We start from the raw sequence: 23,435 nt of genomic DNA on the forward strand, positions 1-23,435 counted from the left end.
GGCTTCATAGCGTATAGTTGCAACATCACAGCTTCACAGAAATCCTGACAGCTCGTTTAAAGGCACAGTTTCTGAATACAGACTGCAGCATTTCTCTGTTAATTGAGTGGATAGGTGTACAGTATTAATATAGCACCTAGCCCTGCTTTACATTAAACTGTGACATGTACATCTGACTTTGGTCACTGTATGGGACCTTCAAAATAAAACACTAATGGGTGATGGTCAGGGTTGCTGATCTGGTAAATTAGGCTGTGTCTGTACGAGCTCCTATTTGTATCCTAGTGCGCACACACCTGACACACCGTCTGTTTATGGGCTTGTTTTGTAAAAACCAGACACTAAGTGTTTCTCTGTATTTTCAGTATTAACTCAGTGTGCCACAGACAATGTGTGCACCGGTGCCACTCACAATCAGCCTGTTATTGTACAAAGACAAACACTGAACCAGATATGTTCAAGAAGAGCAGTAACACACCATATTTAACGTGTGTGTCACTGATGCTGCAGACTGTGTTACCTGTGTAGTAGACCTGTAAGTGATCAACTGTGCGTGATACGCGGTGGATACAGAGCAGGCAAAAACGTTGGTATGCGTTGTTGTGTTCTCTGTTGCTGGTTGACATGTAAAACAACATGAGGAAGGAGATGTTCAGTGACCATCTGGTGAGTCGGTTCACACTGCATATTAAGGGGATGATGATCAGTCATTTGATGAATCATTACAAAAATTGAGGAGGGCAAATTTCCATCCTTAATCTATTTTTTAAAAAAAATAACATAATAATTTGCAAATGAGAAATGCCTAAAAACCCTCCTTGGAAAATAGCATTCGCCAGGCAGCATATCACAGGAAATAATTACAGCTATGTAATATACACTATTTGTATTTATCTGTCAATAATTTTGGACAAAAAATAATAGAAAACATAGTTTAGCACAGTGCTTGACAACAATGCATCCTTAAAACCCCCATCTGTTACACAATGATTGAGTTAGTCATAAGACACTCACACGCACACACTCACACCAAGAATATTTATTCATAATACATGCAGGCATTCACTAACACTATCATTAACAGGGTGAGAGCATACACTCATTTAATATGGCTTAGAGTTGTCATAAGTCAAAAAGATAACAGAGAAAATGAACACAAATTATGAGAACAAAGTAAAACAAGCAGTAATCATCAATGTGATTACATAATTGATCCATCCTTTGTTTACTCTATAAGTACTGCAGCACAGTCAGTTTGTGTGCAGTGCAGTTGCAAGGTCATATATCTACACAAGAGTCCTACCTGTCCAGTGACAAACAGACAAGCAAAAAATTTACTTTGACAGAGAGTTCCTGTGGGAGGTAGAGAAGTGCACTGTAACGTGCAAAACACGCTGCTAAACTGGAATTCCTCCAATGGCTTCATCAGAAGCTGCTTACTCTTAAAACAAGCTTTAAAATGAATCGCCACTGAGAGTAAATTGGTCACATTGTACAGTAACAGAGATGCTGCTTTGACTCATCCTATCTCCTCTCCTGCTTCCTCTCCTCCAGGTGAGCTGTGTCCTGTGAATGGCCGCAGCCCCGGCTCTGTGTCGACACAACACAGCTCTCCACGCAGCGATGCGGCCTCAGCTTCAGGCCCGCCGGCAGTCGCCGTCCCGACTGCCACCTCTCCTCCAGAGGGATCCGCCCTGCAAACCAGTGATGTGGTCATTCACCGCAAGGAGAATGAGGGCTTCGGCTTCGTCATCATCAGCTCCCTGAACAGACCGGAGAATGCCACCGTCATCAGTGAGTTGTTTCTGTCTCGAGCCCTGAAGATTGTCACTGAACGCAAATGGTGATTTGTAAATCCTGATGACCAAACATCCTGAGGGCAGTGACTAGAGTCCTAGAGTGATTTTTTATGGGGTTCTGCTACTAATACAATTTAAAGGGATACTTCAGTGATTTTCAATCAGCTTTGTATCCTAACAATGTGGATAGTATGTGTAAATGAACTGTGGTTAATTTCCCTCCATCCTACCAATGCCCACATCTTCCTGCTCAAATAAAAAACGAGGCAGCGCTGATCAAATACAAACCAAGATTCTGTTATTGTATTGTCTGTTTCACTCCTAAAATGTCTTCAGAAACATATTTTAGTGCACTGTTTGGCTGTGTTATGAGAACTTGTGAACAGAAAGTGAGATGTTGTTACCTGGATTGTAAAAATGGAGGCAGTTCAAATATGAACCAAGATTCTGTTACTGGTTTTTAGCCCAAGATGTTTTCAGAAACATGTTTTTAGCTTACTGTTTCACTTTAACTAGAGATGATTTGTTACCAGTCGGCAACCAAATTGTTTCCTATGTCGAAACAGACAAGCCTGCATTAGGTCACCCACCAGCGTGAGTGTTTATTGGTGTGGTGTGTTGCAATGCATTCTGGAAGTTGGAGGTTTTCTACCTGCTGAGCAAAAATGAATGCCACAGCCCTTTTTCTCTGTTTTCTGTCATGTAGCACCAATTTCAGAAGTATTTGCATCCTTCCACTGCGTAGACAGCCCAGTTTTTTCAAAAGACCAAATTTCAAGCAGTGAAATACTTCTTTAAATATAATTTACATTTTATTGATTGTTTTAAATATGTTTAAAATATGTTAAGTGTTTTTTTGTTTTACCACACAATGCTAGCTGTGTTTGTACTGCATGTCCACTCAAGAAACAGGGTCAGAAGTATATTATCCATTATATCTGATTTACTAATAACCACTGGGCTTCATGTTCCTTAACTAATTTGCTTGAGTGGTGTTTTTTTAGCCTGTCCAGTATCCTCAGAAGTTTTATTAGCTGGGGTCAAACTGGGGTCAAAATTTACTTGTTTTTTAAGTTTAGCTTTTTTTTTTAATTTAGTCTTAAATTCATCTTAATTTCATGCCAAGGTAGTATTAAGAGCATTTAAAAGTCCTACATTTGGCTTTTTTAAACATATGTTTGCAGTAACGGCAGCTGGTATCTCTTAACAGATTGTGGGATTCTTGACTCAGCGTGGTCTGATTGCACACTGAGGAGTTTTTTTATGAATATTTCCTCCTCTAAGTTTCTGCATACACCTGAATATAGAATATGCATACCCCAGAACTGGGTCTGGTATACAGTAGTCATTATAATATCAAACATTAGTTCAGGATGTAACTGTGCATGTTCAACACTCCCTCGGGATTTCTCTGCTTGGGGGTCCAGAAATGTTTCATATTGAAGTGGAAATTTTCAGTTTTCTGTATTTTTCTGTCTGTGTTGATAAAAGCTGAAACTAAAAAACAGTTTTGTTGAGATGTTTTTGTCATAAAATAGTCATAAACACTTTTATAATCGCATTTCTTTTCAGGTTTGAACAATGTAAGTGCTTATGTGCAGTGACAGTGCCTCATAAGGAATTTGGAAGAGTAAGTTTAAAAACTGACTGCGTTGTTTGAAACTGTTTGATCAAAGGCGAGGTTCATGTTGTAATACAACTCTGAATGATATTCCCCCCACTTCGGCGTTGAGTTTTATCAGTACCGTTTTAACATCATTCTTTGAAATTGCCGCTGACAGCCACCTTGTTATTGCCTGTTTCCAGCTGTGCCCCATAAAATAGGACGTATCATCGAGGGCAGCCCTGCGGACCGATGTGGGAAGCTGAAGGTGGGCGACCGGATCCTGGCTGTGAATGGGCAGTCCATCATCAGCATGCCGCACGCAGACATTGTCAAGCTCATTAAAGATGCCGGGCTAACAGTCACACTGCACATCATACCAGAGGAGGGTGAGTGTTTGCGTGTGTGACTGAAAACCAAATTTGCTCTTCAGTTTTTGTGTGGCAGCTTGTTATTTTTCCCGTATAGAAGAAAATTCTCTGAAGTCAGTCTGCCTTGGCGTATATGGATGTATTTTATTTTGCTCGGCCAAGGAAATCCTCACACACAAATGTCTTGTGAAGTAAAAAGGCAGTTTCACATACAGTGAGTCAGAGAGGAGCACAAGGTGAGGGGGAGTGGTGTTCCTCAAATGTTCTGGTTATGGTGACCATGATCTTGACACTTCAGCCAGAACCACAGTCTTATCTGATGACACTGAGATGTTTTAGTCTTCTTGTTTTAAGCAGTATAACAAGGCTAAAGGTTGGCGGCCCGTTCAGGTTACACAGCAGATAATTCAGTAGATTTCTCAAATGTATTTCACATGAATCCAGTATTGCGGTCTTGTGCGTCTTGAGTATGTTTACCTTGTCAGTCTGTTCTTAATCCCTCCCCTCAGAATGAAGCAATATTACACAAAGGGTGTGCTTGACTGGTGCAAGTGCCTCAGTTCTGCGGCATCACCGTTGCCCCAGTCATGACGGTAAAGCTCACCCTCTTGTGTAATGCTGCGATTATACAACAGTCACCAACGGAACGAGAGATATAATTAAAATGTATTCATACTGTGGGACCATTCGCTCTCATATTAAAACACTTCTTTTGCTGATGTTATCTCTGTTTCCATGGAAACACATGGGGTTTGTCTAATCAGTTATATCAGTAGACTCCTATGTAATTAAAGCAAGTTTATTACTCCAGCAAGTAGACTGACTCTTAGTAATGACCTAGCAACAGAGATGATTTCTAGTCCCTGTTGAGTCAGCCAGCCGACTTGAGCTAACATTAATGCTTTGTAGAGATATACCACACACATAAAGACACAACTGCCGAGCTAGCTCAGTCTTGTTGTAACTAAGATATCTGCTGTAAAAAAAATAATTTTCCATGGTCAGAATTAGCTACTAAGCAAACTACACACATAGGGTAACTTTAGGTTAGCGCTATGTCATTAACTCATCATCGAGTCACCGGCACAGCTCACGTGAGCCAAACATTTCCCATAACAGTTCAGAGCGTTGTCAATTCCAACAGTTAAGTTTTATTTTAAAAAGATAGATCTTATCATTTCCAAAACTCACAACATGTTTCCATCTTATAAAATATTCAGTTTCGAACCGCATTTGTTGGCATTTTCTCAGCAGTCACAAAACTGTTTGCTCTCCAGCTTGCAGCAGTCTGACAGCATTGTAAATTATATTCATTAAAGAAAATTGATTTAAATCAAAATTAACAACATAATGATCCACTTTGTATCAATGTTGAAGCCGTATGGTTTTTGATTCAGCTCTGAAAGTTTCAACGTTGCCATGGAAATGGCAGAGTAATATTTTAAGTGATGAGGAAGGTCTGCATTCCAGCTGGTTTGATCTCATTCAAAATGTCTCGTTGACAAATCAGATCGCTTGGTCGGATGTACTTGTTGTATAATTTGACATCTTCCACACAGGTGAAAACTTGTCTCCCCTTCTGTCCATCACAGGTTCCCATTCTGGCCCCAGCTCAGAGAAGCAGAGCCCCATGACCCAGAAACACAGCCCCCAGACTCAACCCAGCCCTGTAGCCCAGCCCAGCCAAGGAGGCACCCAGCCCAGCCAAACCACCACTCAGACAGGTCAAACACCTGCCCAGCCTGGCCAGACACCAGCCCAGACGAGCCAAACAGTGACTGGCCCACCTGCACCAGCAGCCTCCCAGCCTGCACCAGCTGGAACCCAGCAGAGCCCAGTCACCCAGCCCACTGGCCCCCCTCCACAGCTCTACCTCCACGACGGCAGGTAAGACGGCGCTAAGAGGGATGTTCTTGTTTGTACTCAGCAGGAGCGTTTTGTAAAATCCCTAAGCATAGTGTGTCTTGCTGACTGGAAGAAGACGGAGCAAGGAGTTTTCAAAGGCGACAGATATCAGAAGGTGTCTTCAGATGAGTGCGTGCCATCCCCTACTTGCATGCCAGTGAGTTCAAGAGAACACCTGTGTCTGCAGACAACTTTTGTCCCAGTCAGACTCTCAGTCTCATGCTGGTTTCTACTTTGTTGCGTAACACCACTTAGCTCTTACAGTGTCAGTGAATAATTTACTGAAAGGTATCTCCTCTATAATGCAGGAACCCAGCGATCAGGCCCTCTTCCATGTCAAAACTATGGAAGTATGCGTGCGTGCATGGATGGGTGTGTGCATGTGAGTCTCAGATCAAGAGGAGCACTCCCGAAGCTGTGGATTTATGCCCATCTTACAAGTGGGAGCTTGATAAAAGTTTAAAACAGAGAGTGATATTTCCATCCTTTTTGTGCTGCACACACTTCTTAATCCTTATTCATCAAACTGGACTCAAATGTTACTCTACATAAGTCTACACTGCAGGGCTGGGCGATATGTCCCTAAAATAGTATAATGATATTTCAAAGTATTTTTGTATTAATTATATTTTTGATGATTTGACAAAATACTACAAAATATTTTATTATTAATTTCAAGAACACATAATTGCAAGAAAATAAGTTTTATAGTTTTATATGACTGCGTAAACTTAGTTATTTTTAAAATCTTTTTACTGAGCCTTTCAAACATATTCATACACTCATCATAACAACATATAACACTACTCAGCAGGGTATACGAAGCTCCGTACAAAAATAGACATACATACAAATACAGTTACAGAATAAAGCAGACACTCTGGGGTCAGGAGAACCCAAACTTAATGTTCGGGTTTAAAATTATGTTCAAAATAAGAGAGGAAAAGCTTCCAGACCTTAAAAAATGTTTGTGCAGAGCGCCTGATGGAGTATCTGAGTTTTTCAAGCTTGAGATGTGCCATAACACTTTCCACCCATTTACTGTGAGATGGTGGTTTGGTGGATTTCCAGTGAATTAACACTAAACATCGTGCCAGTAATGACAGAAAAGCATCACCCTGTGCACCTCTAAGTGCAGACACTCCCAAGCATTACTCCAAATAATGCGATTCCTGGATCTGGACATATCTCCTTTCTACAAATGGTAGAGAATGTTTCAGAGATGGCCGACCAGTATAGTGCAAGACTTGGGCAGCTCCAAAATGAATGGAACAGAGTGGCTTCATCCTGATGACAGCGAGGACAGGTCTTATCTAATCCTGGGAACATCTTTGCTTGTCTGCTTCTACTGAAGTGTAATCTGCGTAAACGTAACGCAGACATATAAAACTACACATTCTTTTTACCCTTTCTTCTCTTTTGGAAAAATCCCAAAAATTGAATTGTTTTTTTCCACCTGGACCTGAAGCTGTGATGCTATAATGATATTACTTCTCCTCTACTCTTCCTGCTGTTAACTCAGCACTGGGATCAGACACAGACTTTTCATAGGCTGTGATATTACGAAGAATATTGCACATTCACAGGTACTGAGCCTTTTTGTGAAGCTTGACGTAGGCTTACATTAAACCAGGCTTATGACTAAGTGACCTGGCGACGTCATTTCTTGCGTGCACATGGGGAGAGAGGGAAAGATCGAAGCCATGATGCTGCCAGAGGAGCCACTAACTTTCTCTGAGCAGCTTGTCACTAAAAGGGTCTGAAAAGTTCGGGCTGTAGTCTCGGATGTCCGCACTACTGAAGCCACTCCCCGTTTTGAACTTAACTCCTGCTTGGTGGGGCTAATGGCAGTTTTTCTGATAGCCATGCTTGCTGTTGCTGTAAGTAATGGTATGACATCATCATGTCAACAAGTCAGAATATTGCCATTATCATATTTCTTTTATCATATTAAAAATGATATTGGTATCATCATGAACTATATGATATGGCACACCCATATTACACAGGTAGGGAAACTGTCCACTTTCACAAGAGAAGACACACGTGGACATGTGAGGACATCTCCGTCTTTAAAGCTTCTTCAAACCAACGCTCTCCCCATCACAGCACAAACTGCTCGTTTATTATGTTGCCTTCTCTCTCCGAACAGGTCAGAGGTAAAAGCCAGACAGGACGTCAAACCTGACTTCCGCCATCCTCCATTCACTGATTACAGGCAACCTCCGGTAGACTATCGTCACCCACCAGTTACTGATTACCGGCAGCCGCCAACGCTGGACTACAGACACCCACCCGGTCTGCTGGACTTCAGACAGCACCCTGCAGCTGCACAGTTCCCTCTGGGGTTGCCTCCTGACTTCAGACCACAGGTACGGATAGACCAAGAACCATCTGCTCACTTTAACACTGTGCTGACACGGCACACAGTCATGCCCCCACACTGTGGAGAGGCTGTTGGTAATCTTTGTTTTCAACATAATGGTCATACACTGTTATTTGCGGTGGGTTTGTTGCAAGTCGCCTTTTTTTTCTGCAGGACTATGATTACTTCACAGTGGAGCTGGAGAAAAGTGCAAAGGGTTTTGGCTTCAGCATCCGCGGCGGCAGAGAGTACAAGATGGACCTATTTGTGCTGCGCCTTGCTGAAGATGGTCCTGCCATACGTAACGGAAGGATGAGGGTGAGATGACCAAGTTGAAAAAGCTTTTTGGGAGATGATTGGGATGCTGCCAGTGAAAAATGTTGTTTTGTTGGAGAAATTAATCCAGTCACAGACGTGCGGCGAGAAGCAGCAAAATCTTGGCATCCATTTAAAAACAAGCATGTTGCGTGATATATTTATTTCACAGAATTTAAAGATGGTGTTAAAATTAATAAAGCACAGACTGTCGCCTTTTCAGAGACGACAACACTGCTGTTTTTTGTCTGCAACATGCTTATTTTCTATCACTCCTGTTAATTTAAATCTTACTTTACTGTCTGCTCTGTAGTCTTCATGGAATAGCTTAAAGGTTAGGGGAAGAGGGGAAGTAAGTAAGTATAAGTGCATGTGAACTCACTGACTAGAGGCCCTGTGCTCACCCTGAACATTTCCTGTTGAGGTGCACTTGAACAAGGCACTTAATGGCACTTATTCCCCAGTCGCTCCAGTTGAGATCCCACCAGCAGACGACTGTGGATGTGTAGAAGAGTCAACTTTCCATGGATAAACAGAAGCTGACACAAATCGACCCTATCCTCTGTGTGTTTCCTCCAGGTAGGGGATCAGATCATAGAGATAAACGGGGACAGCACTCGGGACATGACTCACGCCCGCGCCATTGAACTCATCAAGGCGGGAGGCAGGCGGGTCAGGCTGCTGCTAAAGCGAGGCACAGGACAGGTGCCAGAATATGGTGGGTTTTCCCGGCACAAAGACTTTTAACGACCAACTCTCCTTAATCTCTGACTTGATCTCTTTCTCATTTTCATACTTGAGATTCGTTGTTTGAGGTTCAACATCACTGTTTTTCAACCAGAATGGCTTTTTCCTGCAAATGCTATATGTTTTACTCAAGAACATATTAACATGCATTAATATCTCTCTGCATTTTACTCCTTGCTCCACAGTCTTCTTTACTCTCGTCTGAAATTACACTTGTCTTTATGTGTTCAATTATTTTGATCAGACAGTAGAATAACAGCCTTCGGTGGTGTAACCCCTCTGCTTTAAGTCTAATGATTGGTATAGGCTTTTACTTGCCTTCCCTCAGGAATGGTACCTTCCAACCTCTCCATGTGCATGAAAGGTGACACACTAAGCTCCCCCTATTTCTTCCTAATGGGCCACTCTAAAGACACGGTTTGTAATAAAAAACTGCATGTCTCTCTCTCTCCATACTGATTAATCTGTGTGCAGTGTAGCTGTGCTCTCGGCATGCATTCGTGTATGCATGATCGTGAGTTTACGCATGGGAAAATAGCTGCCGTGTTTGTGTGTGTGTATGTGTGTGTGTGGGTGCTTCTGCGTGTTGTAGTAAGAGAGCAATATGGTTTGAAGTGACCCTCCAGATGAAATTGTATCATCCTGAAGAGGGCTGTGAAGTAGACTGTGTGAAATCAATCTGCTCAGGATCAGTCTGTCACACAACTACAAATATGGTAATTGTTTTCAGGCACTAAATGAATCCTGTCACACACGTCTGTTTTTGTAGAAGTCGTGTAGATTAGCCTGGACATGTAGAGGCCTACGTGGTCTGGTGTGTGTGCTGCTCACACACATTTGCATGCAAGTTTGCCTGATGATACATTAGGACGTGGTGATTAGTTGTATTATTGTGTACATCTGTCTCTTTCTCTCTGCTCGTTTCCTCTCCTCTTTCTCTCTGTGTGCATGTGCATGCTGCTCTGTGCCACTCTGCTTTTATCTCAGTCCACCTGAGCGTGTTTTCTTCTCCCATGACAGACTGTGCCGGCCCCTGGGATTCCTTTTCTACAGCCCACTCTGCCCTGCAGGAAGTGACCCTCGAACCCTACCCGAATCCATTGCTTTCATCCCATCCAGCCTCAGCCCCAGACTCCCCTCATCAGCTCCCTCTAGAGGCCACAGTGTGCATGGCAGACAAAGCTCCACAGCTGACAGACCACAGCTCCATTAGAGGGGCTACAGGTGGCAGGTCCACCCAGCAGAAGTGCATCATCAGGGGGCAGGGAACCCCTCAGGGGTCTGGAGAGGTGGACTGTGGACCAGGCGACAGACAGCCTCGGGCTTTGCCTCCCAAAGCTGTCCTGGTGGGGAGGTCCGTTGAAAGAAGAGAGAGGCAGAGGGAGACTTGCTCCCCCTGCTGTGAGAGAAAGGGCCTGCACACTCAGGCGATGAGCACTGTCTGGCCCTGGGACCCATATGTGAGTGTGAATTTGAATGGAGCCTCTCTAGGCAGTGGAGATGGACATGTCAGCCTCCAGGAGAGGCTGGTGTCCAGAGGTCTGTTCCCCAGAGAGGATGATAGGGCCAGTGGCCACAGTGGGCTCTGCTGCCCCTCTAAAACCATGGAAGAGCCTCCTGCGAGGAGCGCAGCAGCCTCCCCTGGGCCCTGGAACATCCCTGGGTCTGACAAACTGCCTGGCACCCTGAGGTCCTGGACCTCCACAGTCAGCAGGTAGAACGGATCTCGCTGGTTTGGACCGGATCACACTGTCTGGCTCCTCATTCAGTTCACCATTGGATGTGTGAGAAAAGCAGTAAATCTCCCTCACCCTCTCTTTCTGTCCTGTTTTCTTCTCCATCTACTTCTAAGATCATTTTTTATGTTTCATTTGTTCTTACGAGATAATTATTACACCGACCACCTTAAAAAACAGAGGAACTTTCACAGCTATTGTAACATACAGTGTAAAACTGATGGATACAACTCCATAAGTAGGCGTTTTGGACCCTCAGAAGCGACAGTTAATGTTCTGATCACAGATGGAGCAACGATGTCTGATTCTGAGTGTAGCTGTGCTTTCGACGCGTACCTTTAAACTGCTCGACCGTATCTGGCTCAGATTGGTTTGTGCAACGTAACCTCAGATGGAACAAGGTTCCTCGCAGGAGAGAGACATATGTACTTCCAAGAGATTTACTTGTGCTCCATTTTCTCCGTGCAGTGGGAAGAGTGAGACAACAAATCTGTCAGAGGGAGGCAGTGACTCTGACGCTCCTGGAGGACATGGCACTGAAACAAGTGACAGCCCGGCGAACCCGACATATGTTAGATCTCACATGCCTACCAATATATCATATACTGTAAATGTAAAGATGTGAAAAATATGTACATTTGGTAATCTCAAAAACATACCTGTTGGTGTTTTTGAGGCAGTGTTGTAGTTAGATACATTGTAAAGAAAAGAAAAAAAAAAACACCAGGACAGTATTTTAGGATCACTATTTCCATGGGCTCGTCTATTACTACATATCAAAGACTGTGCAAGTCACCAAACCCAGGCCGCTGAGGGAGGCAGCGGTCGTGCGCATGGATAAAAACCACCATGTTCTTATACAGGGACTCACATGTCTTTTAGACGTAGAACATAGAGAGGCTATCCTCTGTGGAGATGACCAGTTGGTACTCGTGTGAGACAAAAAGAAAATCCTTTTTTTCATCAAATTGAACTTTTGAGTGACTGAAAACAGTCGGCTTAGTAAGAACTCATAATACTGTTCTGAGTTATGTACACAACTTGATCACAAGTCAACCATGCAGTCATTGTGCAGAATTATAAGCCGTGTTGTATTCATTTAATGCTCAACGGAAGAATTTTGTCCAGTCTATATTTCCCATTTCTATGCCTTTTACTGTGCTAAGTGTACCACATCACTGTGGGAGAGGGGCATCGGTGTGGAGAAGAGGAGGCCGATGGTTATGAGGTGGGGCGGAGTGCCTTAACTCAAACTAATGCAGAGCTGTTGCCGTTGTGATTTGTTTTGGGAACTGATTGCAAAACAGATGTTAATGACCATGCACACATATCAGCAAACTGTTGAGTTGTGGAGCCTGTTTTCTTCGGACTTAACACCAAGCAGTATATATACAGTTATCTTGATGCACTCTTATCAATGTCAATGATTGCCCTTGTCCCCTAGTGCTTAAAAAGGGGGGATACAATGTAGCCTGTAGCATTACATCCTCTTCTAAGAGTCATCTGGGAGAGCGGAGCTGTGAACGTTTATCCAGACAGGGTCGTTATCACAGTGGGCCGTGGTTTCTGTCATTTCAGATGAGTCTCATTTCAGCTTTATTTGTCTGTTCTGTAAAGAAAACGAGTTTGCATTGTCACACGCAGAACTATTGCTCGCTGAATCTGTACCCAAAATGATCCGCGGAACACAAATTCATTTAGACGTGTGTTTGATCACAGGGTTTTGATACCGGCAGAGTCGAGGCATGCTGCTATTAAACGAGAGATGAAGTCACTATCCTCCTGCATTTCTCCATTTTGATATCATCCATCTCCCTCTACAAGATGTTTGCTCTCATTGAAAAAATAATCACTAGAGCTTTTAAGTACCAGAGGATCAGACGAGTTTAAAAAAAAGAATCACATTGCATTGTGACAATTTGACTGAATGCAGCACGATGGCACATCCAAGCTGTGCATATGTAAAGTGGTACAGGCCTACTGGTTAACTGCTTTTTGCAAGACAATGCACCTGCAGACTGGGACACAAGTACGACCTCGTGCATAAAGCTTCACCAAGACTGATCTTAACCCGCAGTGGTTTCTGGGTATAAACATGTGGTCTGGATGTTTCTGAGCCGACTCGAGAAGTTGACTGTGGTTCATGTGATAAACCGGTGACCATGTTAGCGAGGAGCATGACAACATGCCGTTAGGCTGTAGAAATGTGTTTACTGTATGTACAAATGTCACAGTTCAGAAAAGGTGAAAGAATAATGTCATCCAGCCCTCTGTCTCCGTCCAGGCCGTCCCCCTGCCTGCTGTGAGTGATTTTGTATACAAAAACAAAAAACCTGCTTTATTGGAACCTGTGAAGGATGGCACGTTCATAAATCCCCATTGAGATCAAGTATAACTGTGTAGTGTTAATTGTGTATTATTCACCTTGTACAGCTGTATTCCTACAAATATGGTTTACTGTATCATTGATACTGTAGTTTCAAAGACGTGAACTATTTTTATGAAATGCGACAGTACTGATATATTACATTTTGCTAAAAAACAAAAAACTTGTTTACTGAAAGATATTCTGAAATACTGTCAAATAAACTCTTGACATGGTGTAAAATATTTTTTTGTAGAGATTGTTTTACTTGTAGCCACAACGGTGAGACCAGAGCTGTCAATGGATTTATAATATTAATATTATGTAAATATTCTCAGGTTCCAGCTTCTTAAATGTGAGTTTTTTTTGCTACTTTTCTGTGTTTTATATATCTCTTAATCTAATATTTTGGACAAGGTTTCTACAACTAAGGGACTTTTTAAGACTTTTTAATGCAGCATAGAATTAAAACTGATTGATGAATCAATTACTTAGGGTTAGGGAAAATCTTGCTCTTTATCACGACATAAAACATGACTTTTTTGGTCCAGTGTAAAAAGGTAAGATGCTCTACATGCTGCAAATGATGAAAAAAATTAAACACTTTCTTGAGTGGAATATGGAAAAAACTATGGATGTATATTCTCATAAATGTATCTGTTTAGTTTACCTTGAAAAACTTGTTAATATGCAGTTGTGGTAAATGTATGAGTGGTGTTGGATCTGCTATCCTCATGTGTGATGTTACTTTAAGAGGCATTCTGTAGATTATTTTTAAAAACTAGATGTTACCAATTGAGATTTTACACTGCAGTGTCAGATAAAAAGCTCCTATACGAGGGGTGACTGAAAAGTTTTGAGCCTAACCCAGACAATGGTTAGCTAGGCAAGCCAAATGATATTTTTAATGATCTAAAACCTCTCCTTATTATCATTAACCATGTTCATATCTTGAACTGTTTGTTTTATCTTTGCGGATTCTTGAAGTGAATAGTGGTCAGTGATTTGTTGAAAAAGGAGAAATTGGAGTGTCGGGCTGTGACCAAATATCTTCATCTCAAAGAAATTTCACCATCTGAAATCCATCAAGTTATGCTCAATACTTTACATGACAGTGCTCCTGCATATGCCACAGTCAAACGCTGGGTACAAGAATTCAAACGTGGCATGGAGTGTGTAGGGTCCCAACCTGAAGAGTGTGTTGCCAATACGGGGTATTACAGTATGTTGAAGAGTACAAGCACTGAAAAGTCTGTACATTGGTTTGTTTCATGAGGCTTTAAACTTTTCAGTCACCCCTCATATCTTCTATATCCTCCATGTCTCCTCCCAAAATGTTAGCATTTTGAAAGACTGATTTAAAATATTTTAATACTTATGAAGGCCTTATTTTTAGATTAATTCAATGTCCCTAAAAACTTTTTTAGGATCCAGGGGAACCTAGTTTGACGCAGGGTGTCTGCAGCTCCTTAAAGGGCCTTAAAAGTCATTAGTCTTAAATTCGAGTTTGTGAGGTCTTAACTACTGCAAACATCACATCTTATTTCATGTATACACCTTTTTGTGAGAATGAGTGAAGCCTCTCTATGTAAAAATCCACATTTACAGTGCCCTCCAAAAGTATTGGAACAGTGAGTCCAATTCGTTTACTTTTGTTGTAGACTGAAAACATTTGGGTTTGACATCAAAAGATGAATATGAGACAAGAAATCAACATTTCAGCTTTTATTTCCAGGTATTTACATCTGGATCTGATACACAACTTAGAAGATAGCATTATTTGTAATGGAACACAAAATTTTTAGGTGAGCAAAAGTATTGGAACATATAAACTTAAAATAGATTAAAGTGAATGAGACTTAATATTTAGTTGCAAATCCTTTGCTTTCAATAACTGCATCAAGCCTGTGACCCACTGACATCACCAAACTTTTGCATTCTTCTTTTGTGATGCTTTTCCAGGCTTTCACCGCAGCCTCTTTCAGTTGTTGTTTGTTTTGGGGGGTTACTCCCTTCAGTCTCCTCTTCAGCAGGTAAAATGCATGCTCTATTGGGTTTAAGTCTGGAGACTGACTTGGCCAGTCTAAAACCTTCCACTTCTTGCCCCTGATGAACTCCTTTGTTGTTTTGGCAGTGTGTTTTGAGTCGTTACCTTGCTGCATGATGAAGGATCTCCCAATCAGTTTGGTTGCATCTTTCTTTAAATTAGTAGACAAAATGTTTCTGTAGACTTCTGAGTTCATTTTGCTGCTGCCATCATGTGTTACATCATCAATGAAGATGAAAGAGCCCGTCCCAGAAGAAGCCATGCAAGCCCGAGCCATGACATTACCTCCACCGTGTTTCACAGATGAGCTTGTATGTTTGGGATCATGAGCAGATCCTTTCTTTCTCCAAACTTTTGCCTTTCCGTCACTTTGGAAAAAGTTAATCTTTGTCTCATCAGTCCATAAAACTTTTTCCCAGAATTTTTGAGGCTCATCTCTGTACCTTTTGGCAAATTCCAGCCTGGCCTTCCCATTCTTCTTGCTAATGAGTGGTTTGCATCTTCTGGTGTAGCCTCTGTACTTTTGTTCATGAAGTCTTCTGCGAACAGTAGATTGGGATACCTTCACTCCTGCCCTCTGGAGGTTGTTGCTGATGTCACTAACAGTTGTTTTAGGGTCTTTTACAGCTCTCACAATGTTTCTGTCATCAACTGCTGAGGTTTTCCTTGGTCTACCTGTTCGATGTCTGTTGCTTAGTACACCAGTGGTTTCTTTCTTCTTCAGGACATTCCAAATGGTTGTGCTGGCTATGGCCAATGTTTGTGCAATGGCTCTGATTGATTGTCCATCTTCTCTCAGATTCACAGTTGCTTCTTTTTCACCCATAGACAGCTCTCTGGTTTTCATGTTGGTTCCACCTCTAAATGCAGTCTGCACAGGCAAAATCTATCGTACCCAATCTGAAACTGAGCTCAGACATTCAGTGCTATTTATTGTTTGAATAATCAATGTAATTGGGAGACACCTGGGCAACAAAACACACCTGTCAGTGACATGTTCCAATGCTTTTGCTCTCATGAAAAATGGGTGGGTTCAAACAAAAGGTGCTATCTTTTAAGTTGTGTATCAGATCCAGATGTAAATACCTGGAAATAAAAGCTGAAATGTTGATCTCTTGTCCCATATTCATCTTTTGATGTCAAACCCAAATATTTTCAGTCTACAACAAAGATAAAGGAATTGGACTCACTGTTCCAGTACTTTTGGGGGGCACTGTATGTAACAATCTTTTAAAAAAAAAAAACAACAACAACAAAAAAACCACTAATACTGCCATTTTACTCCATACTTGAACTTGTTTGCAAAATGTAAATCAATGCTTAAGTACATAAAATATGATATGTCCAAAAATCTGTCCTAAATTTGGTTAAAAGGTGTCTTGAAGGGTCAGCATTACATTTGACTGTCTGATACCTGTAGACACCCTGTGAGGGACATCTGAAGACATTACCATGGACACATTTGTCACATTGTTTTTGGATAATTTTTAGACCCAACAATTAACTTAAAAACAAACAACATATTAACTAAAAATGAAATTAGTATTGGTTGCAACCCTAAGAAAACTTAACCACAAACAATGTTAAACATTAATGAAGGGTCCACATCAAGTTGAAAGTGGATTTTATTTAACAAATCAGCTTCATATTTTAAACAATCAATTACACACAGGCACACTTGTGGAACAATTTAAAACCCTTCTCATCTTTTCACACAGTCTTCATCGGCCGACCCGCACACCTACACAGGTCTGTCTCTTACTGTGGCTGATGAGGCCTCTTCTCAGCTACAGGTTGATTTGAGCAATACTGGAGTTTCCTGAGGTCACCGAACAACATGAAAGACTCCGAATCACACGTTAAATCTGTTAAAACATCTTGTAGCTGTCAGTCACACATAGCCACGAGCACAGGTCTAATTAGCCAAACTAAGTGAAAACACCTGTGTGGGTGTAGCGTGGGAGCTGTAACACCAGGTACCGTCTTTTTGATGAAGTCAGATCCACGCTAACGATGTGAATAATTAGTGTTCAGACTGCTGCTCAGTCCTCCTGGTGCAGCTTTCCAGTGAAAGTGACAGATGATTAGTGGAGGTATTGATTATGATCCTTCACAGACGGATTAACGGTCATATATGAATCTTACACCCAACCAATAAAAACTTTAAAAATGATACAAATATTTACACATTCTTGAACAAAGCGGGGATGTACTCTGTAACAAAATGACTTGTAAACATGTTTACAGCGTCTGGTGGCTGTCTCATGTGATAGGCAGAGACGGTGAGCTGACAGGCGGCTGCAGCTGAGTTGCAGGGACTCTCATTGTTGGACGTCATCCACTGTGGGAATCGAGGTTTCACTGTTGGGCTGCTCCTGAGAGAGACGAACAGAAAACTCTGTGTGGGTTACAGTAAGAAAATGAGGTAAAACAGCCTTGAGCTACATTTCAATTAAACAGAGTAGTATCTATAAAAGGTTAAAGGTCATGTTATTGGCTTACCTTCAGATGTCTGTAGACTCCCATCTGGAAACGGCAGCAAATAACATCAACTAAGAATCCTACTGCACCGTGGAGCATGCCTGCAGGACAGAAATAAATACCAACATACTGTAGCCGCTGATGCTCGTGAGGGTTGATGTGAGGTGAAATTAACTCGTCTGTTTGCTTTCACTCGTATCTGCTGAAACTTTCACTGCATCCACACAGTGTTTATCTACCACAGCGCACCGAAAACAACCTATCAGAGTGGAGGAGTCTCTAATGCAGCTGTCAATCATTGCCCATGAACTATGATCAGACTGTCAAACCAGGCAGCACTGATCTGATATGAATACAGATTCTGTTACTGCATTGCTTTTATCTTGTCTCAAACATTAACAGAAACATAGGGGCTTGGGTTGGGAACCGGAGAGTCACTGGTTCAAGTATATATAGCGACAGTTTCAGCAAAAATGACAAGATATTTTTACAAGAGTGTCCAACTATAGTGTCCAAGTTGCATCTGGCCCGCTGTGTTTCTGTGTGTGTATCTACCTGTTGTAGAGAAGATGCCTCCGATGATGCCACACAGTCTGACAAGAAACTGCCAGAGAGGCATGTGCTGCTCGGTGACTTTGACCATCAGAGAGCTGATATCGTATTTCATAAAGATCCCTGAGACTCCGTGGCTGCCTGCAGCATGGTTAATCACTCGTTCCTGCAGAGCATGAAGAGGAAGACAAATACATTCACCATAACGATACACAGCACACGACACAAATATACATACGTGTGCAAAATGTAAACCTACCCGCTCAGTGACTGAGTACTGATGTGTTTCCGCAGACACCTTGTAGGTGTTCAGTTTGGTGGGCACGATGGTGATGAAGTACTGGAACATGTGGTTAGCTGGAGAGGACATCCAAAAATATGTTAGCTCAGTGAAAGGGGTGTAAATTAAGATCATAATAGATTGTTTGACATTGACAACGCAGACGTACATTCAGGAGAGATTTTCTCTGTGCCGTCCAGAGGGCTGATGATCCCAGGAACCACCTCTCCAAAGGACAGGTGGTCGATCCGGTGAGAGAAATTATAACCTGTGACACAAATCAAAAAGTATTAGTGATTGCAACTGCTTTATTTCATGTGTCACAAAAGTTTTGCCAAAAACAACAATGAACTCACTGTCATGGCTGACGAGAGCAGCCAGATGGGCGTGGCCTCTAGGATGTGGGATGGACCTGTGCAGGGATGAAAAGTCAGCCTCCGCAAAATGTTTGACTCCTAAGTTTTACAGCCGCGTAGATACATACTTGCCAACAGTGACGTGGAAGTTTCCTGCCACCTTGTTGACGTACAGGTGTCCATGTATCCTGCAGGCGGTAAGGGTGCTGGGATTGTTCTCACTGTGGAACAACACAATGAGGAAGGAATTCATTTATCACAATGTATGCGAGGTTTTAGAACTACCTTGATCATATTTTCAACCATCTCTCAGCTCCAAAGAGAGAAGGACTTCTTATATTGATGACTGTGTACCTCTGAGACATAACAGGAGGAGCTTCTTTTATTGCAGCCTTGAAGATTACATCCTGCAGAGCGTGCTCCACTCTCAGACGCTCCTGGATGTGCTGAAGTGTCCTGACAGTGAGGGACAGAACAATTAAAGACACAAGACTCACTCTGGCAGACACAAAAACTACTTCAGTGAGTGAGACATCATTTTACACTTGAGAAAAAGGGTTTCAACATGCTATTCAGCTCGTTTGCCTTCTATAAATCAGGTAAAATGTACTATCTGCTATGCTACCAGCAGTCTGCTAAAGTATAAATACTGTATGAACACCTGAGACTAATGTTTGCCACTAAATGACACTGAATTTCAAATGTAATGTAAATGACACAGCTAAATAATGCTGAATGCCTGATTAAAATGCCACTGTATTCCTTTAGGGAAGTGTTGATGTCAAAAGTTTTATTTATATTCCAAGTTAAAGGTGACTCTTTAAAGTGCTACATCGGCTACACTTCTCTAAAGCTGAACTTGGGAGAATATCCCTGAACCTAAACCCTGTATGTGACGCGTGTAAACAGACCCAGCGACCATGTATCACATGTTCTGGTCTTGCTTAAACTTGTCCCTTTCTGGTTATCCTTCTTTGTCACCATTTCCAAGACAAATGGCTGTAATATGTAATATTATGCCTTCTCCTGCAACTGCTAATTTTTTTTTCCCATCTCCTTGCTCATTTACAGAATCCATCCATCCACCCATTTTCATCTACTAATCCAGGGCCAGGTCACGGGGGCAGCAGGCCAAGCAAAGCACCCCAGACATCCCTCTCCCCAGTGACACTTTCCAGCTCCTCCTGGGGGACCTCAAGGCTTTCCCAGGCCAGACAAGATATGTAATCCCTCGAGTGTGTTTTGGGTCTACCCCGGGGCCTCCCACTGGTGGGACCGGTATGGGGACATTTACAGGATGCTGTTGCCTTTTCCTACCTATTAACTGGACGCTCATTTCTGTTTAAATGGAAGGATATAACCCCCCTGTCACACAGACAATGGATCACAGATGTCATGCAGAACATCAAGCTGGAACAAATCAGATGCACCCTCAACAGCTCCATGAAAATATTTAATAAAACCTGGCATCCATTATTAAACTATGCGGATAGTCTACCTGGCCTGGAACTATGAATTTATATGGTCAAAGTGACAGTGACAGCATTCAAGGAGCTAGACTTTGGTGTCAGTTCTATTGGGGTCAATAGGGCGGACACTGAAAATCACACTTCAGCCCATCATATCTTTGTTGTTTCAACTTTGATTGAAAAAGCCTTCCACCAGATTTAAAAATGCAAATTACGTGATGCTTACCAACATTTTTATGGTAATATGCAAGTTTGTTTTCCTGATTATAGGTCTCCAAACAGATCACGGCTCTGTCCAGCAGAGGCTGAGATGCAGCTGTTAGGAGAGCCATGATCTGTTTGGAGACCTATAATTAGGAAAACAAACACGCAAGCTTAGATTAAAAGACTTCAATAATTTTTATTCTGTTAGAAGGATTTTTTCAGTCAAAGTTAAATCAATAAATATATGATGGGTTATAATGTGATTTGCAGTGTCCGCCCCATTGAATCCACTAGAATTGGCACCAAAGTCTGGCTCCTGTCACTATCGCTGCGACCATTTCCTCTTACATAATTTCCTTGACCTCTACAGGTGGTCTATCCAATACATACTTAAATACGCTATGATATGTTTTGTGATCTGTCTGTTTCTCTGTCTTTTCTTTCCATTTTCCTTTATATTTCTGCACATATTTGTACCTTGAGATGATAGCTTATGTTAATGTCTGACAAATGGAAAAATCCCTAGAAAATAAAGTATGAAAGAAAAGAAACTCTTGAATCTTACATTTGCCATAGTCTTTGCTCTGGAGAGAGTTCAAAGTTGACCTAAAATGTGACAAAACACAACTGTCAGATGAGCATACATGAACTCTTACACAAAGAAAATGTTTCTTATTCCATATTCGCAATACAGTAAATAACCTGCACACTGAGTGCACTCATACTCACTGGTTCATACTTTAAGCCATCAGAAGCAACCATGTTCTCTGCTAGATCCAGGACATCTGCACCTATATCTGTAATCACATTAAAAACATCCATCACACCTTTCTCCACCCAATATGGATAATGCTTTTTCTATAGCGGAAATACAAACTCATTTTATTGTACTTACATTGGCATCTCATGGCCACTGTGATGTCTACATTTATCCTCAGCTTACTGTAAGTGAAGAGCAGACATAGTAAGGACACACACTCAACCAGGACACGGGACTGAAGCACAATAACGACAGCTTCTTTAAGTGTTAGCGTACCTGCTGAAGTCTTTGTCCACCTCATACTCATACTTCATCCAGGTGTCTCTGTACACGAAGAACTCCAGGAAGGCGAGGGCGGCCATGAGTGTGAAGGCTATCAGAGACACTGCAGAGAGTAGCAACACGATGAGTCACAGTTAAATTAAGATTATGTATGAAATATTTAAAGGTTGCATGCGGCTGCTGCGTGTGTGTGGTTACCTGTCCCTCCGCTGGCTGAGGACTCCACATAGCTCTCGGGAACTTTGGGGAAAGCGTCCAACTCCTTCACCAGACCCAGAGCCTTCTTCCTGGTCAGCCTCCTCATCTTGGGAGCAGCGGGGCTGTAGCTTCAGGTGACTCCCTCATAAAGTGGATGTTTCCCAGCAGCTGGTTACCTTCACTTGTTTAATGGGACCACCGCTGAGAGATGAGTAATGTTCAGTTTGTCCTCAGCGGTTCTTCTTCTCTGTGCTGACGTTGAACATGACAGCTGTTAGCAACGGTAATGCTAGCCAGCTAACTAACTTAGCCGGCTAAAACATGGCTACGGGCGGCCGGTCTGAGTGAAAGAGAAACCGTTTATGTACCGTCAGCTCAGTCCACGGTTAAAACGCTTCTTTTTACTGTGAAACATCAAGAAGTTTCACGTACAGGGAGTAAGTTACCTGTGGTAGGTGTGTTATGGAGTAGTTAGCTAGCTGTGGTGTCGTTGGTTTGACCCCATTGTCTGAATAATAACTGCCGACATTTGGACTCAGCGCCCTCTGGCGATTGATGTCGCCAACCGTCGATGCGTTACAGGTTACAAATGTACATTTCATAGTGTATTACATGGTTTGAAACGGTTCAAATTATAAAAATAAGACTCGTAACTATCGATTTGTCGTAGTTTACTACCATATATGAGGATTTCGGTGTTACCTAATGTAAAACTAGCAAGTAAAAGCCTTTTATCTAGCCACAACAACTGGGTTACTAACTGGGTAAAGCAAGCACCTGCCTCATGATCCCCCAAAGCCTCAAGCTGTCTGTGTATTACTAATGATATCATCAAGAAATTAAGCTAACTAGATTATCGTTTTCTTTTTTGTTTGTTTGCTAATAACTAGTGTTGGGAAGCTACTTTGAAAGCATAGCTCTGCAAGCTACCAATTACTTAACACTGGAAGAAGTTGAACTAAAGCAAAACTACCCTAGGGAGAAATCTAGTTGGTTAACTAAAGCTAATCTACTTAGCAAAGTAGTTCAAACTACATATGATATGAAATTATGCCAAAAAATTATACAAAGCAGTCACATGCCCATATAAAATGACACTTGATGGCATTTATTGCAAAACATGTCCACTTGGTTACAGGTGGTACATAAACCAAAAAATAAAACACCCCACTTTTCATGGGAGACTGAAGGAATGTCAGCTCTGGTTTTGTATACATCAATCAGTCAGACACCTGCTTTACAGAAACTTTAGCCCAGGTGGGGGTATTGCACCAAGCAGGATTACTCAATCAGCCAGGTAACTTCTAAAATAGCATGCAACAACTTTTCTGAGCATTAATAGCTATAAATATATTAGACTAGTTGTCAGAGGGGTTTCAATTATAATAGAGAAGCAATGGTAAAATACAAATAAAAAACATTCCTCACCCTTTATGGCCCAACATCGTATGTAGTTTCAGTACTTAACTACAGGAAAAATGGCAAAAAAATAAACTAGAAATATGGCCTCGTGGTTGTATGCCTCCACACACAACTCAAGTGTCTCTTACTGTTTACATCCATGTCTCATCAGCACAGTCCCAAGATTTGTGTCACCAAT

The 23,435-nt window shown here is 41.9% G+C and overlaps 2 protein-coding genes across 10 annotated transcripts in view; one reads left to right on the forward strand and one right to left on the reverse strand.

Annotated features, from left to right (window-relative positions):
* Window positions 1-13,437, forward strand: part of LOC125887652 (membrane-associated guanylate kinase, WW and PDZ domain-containing protein 2-like) — a 108,855-nt gene extending 95,418 nt beyond the window's left edge. For 6 of the 9 annotated variants that reach the window (XM_049574632.1, XM_049574633.1, XM_049574637.1 and 3 more), the window contains 7 exons: window positions 1,555-1,794; window positions 3,606-3,791; window positions 5,366-5,660; window positions 7,831-8,050; window positions 8,218-8,361; window positions 8,938-9,076; window positions 10,126-13,437. In XM_049574632.1, the coding sequence (XP_049430589.1) occupies window positions 1,555-1,794; window positions 3,606-3,791; window positions 5,366-5,660; window positions 7,831-8,050; window positions 8,218-8,361; window positions 8,938-9,076; window positions 10,126-10,823 (1,922 nt within the window). In that variant the 3' untranslated portion in view covers window positions 10,824-13,437. Of the gene's footprint in view, window positions 1-1,554; window positions 1,795-3,605; window positions 3,792-5,365; window positions 5,661-7,830; window positions 8,051-8,217; window positions 8,362-8,937; window positions 9,077-9,433; window positions 9,523-10,125 lie in introns of all 9 variants that reach the window. The other 3 variants (XM_049574640.1, XM_049574641.1, XM_049574634.1) reach the window with 2 other exon arrangements.
* A 3,433-nt stretch (window positions 13,438-16,870) lies between these two features.
* On the reverse strand, window positions 16,871-22,370 carry LOC125887901 (endoplasmic reticulum-Golgi intermediate compartment protein 2-like). The gene is made up of 13 exons (XM_049575012.1): window positions 21,836-22,370; window positions 21,632-21,740; window positions 21,491-21,537; window positions 21,325-21,392; window positions 21,161-21,201; window positions 19,277-19,378; window positions 19,051-19,143; window positions 18,923-18,978; window positions 18,736-18,834; window positions 18,546-18,643; window positions 18,290-18,452; window positions 17,756-17,835; window positions 16,871-17,628 (listed from the first exon to the last, which is right to left on the reverse strand). Exons 1-13 carry the CDS (start codon window positions 21,939-21,941, stop codon window positions 17,575-17,577), a joined length of 1,116 nt encoding a protein of 371 aa, XP_049430969.1. The 5' UTR covers window positions 21,942-22,370; the 3' UTR covers window positions 16,871-17,574.
* Window positions 22,371-23,435: the final 1,065 nt, after the last annotated feature.

Source organism: Epinephelus fuscoguttatus, linkage group LG4 (genome assembly GCF_011397635.1).
Source record: "Epinephelus fuscoguttatus linkage group LG4, E.fuscoguttatus.final_Chr_v1".
NCBI lineage: Eukaryota > Metazoa > Chordata > Actinopteri > Perciformes > Serranidae > Epinephelus > Epinephelus fuscoguttatus.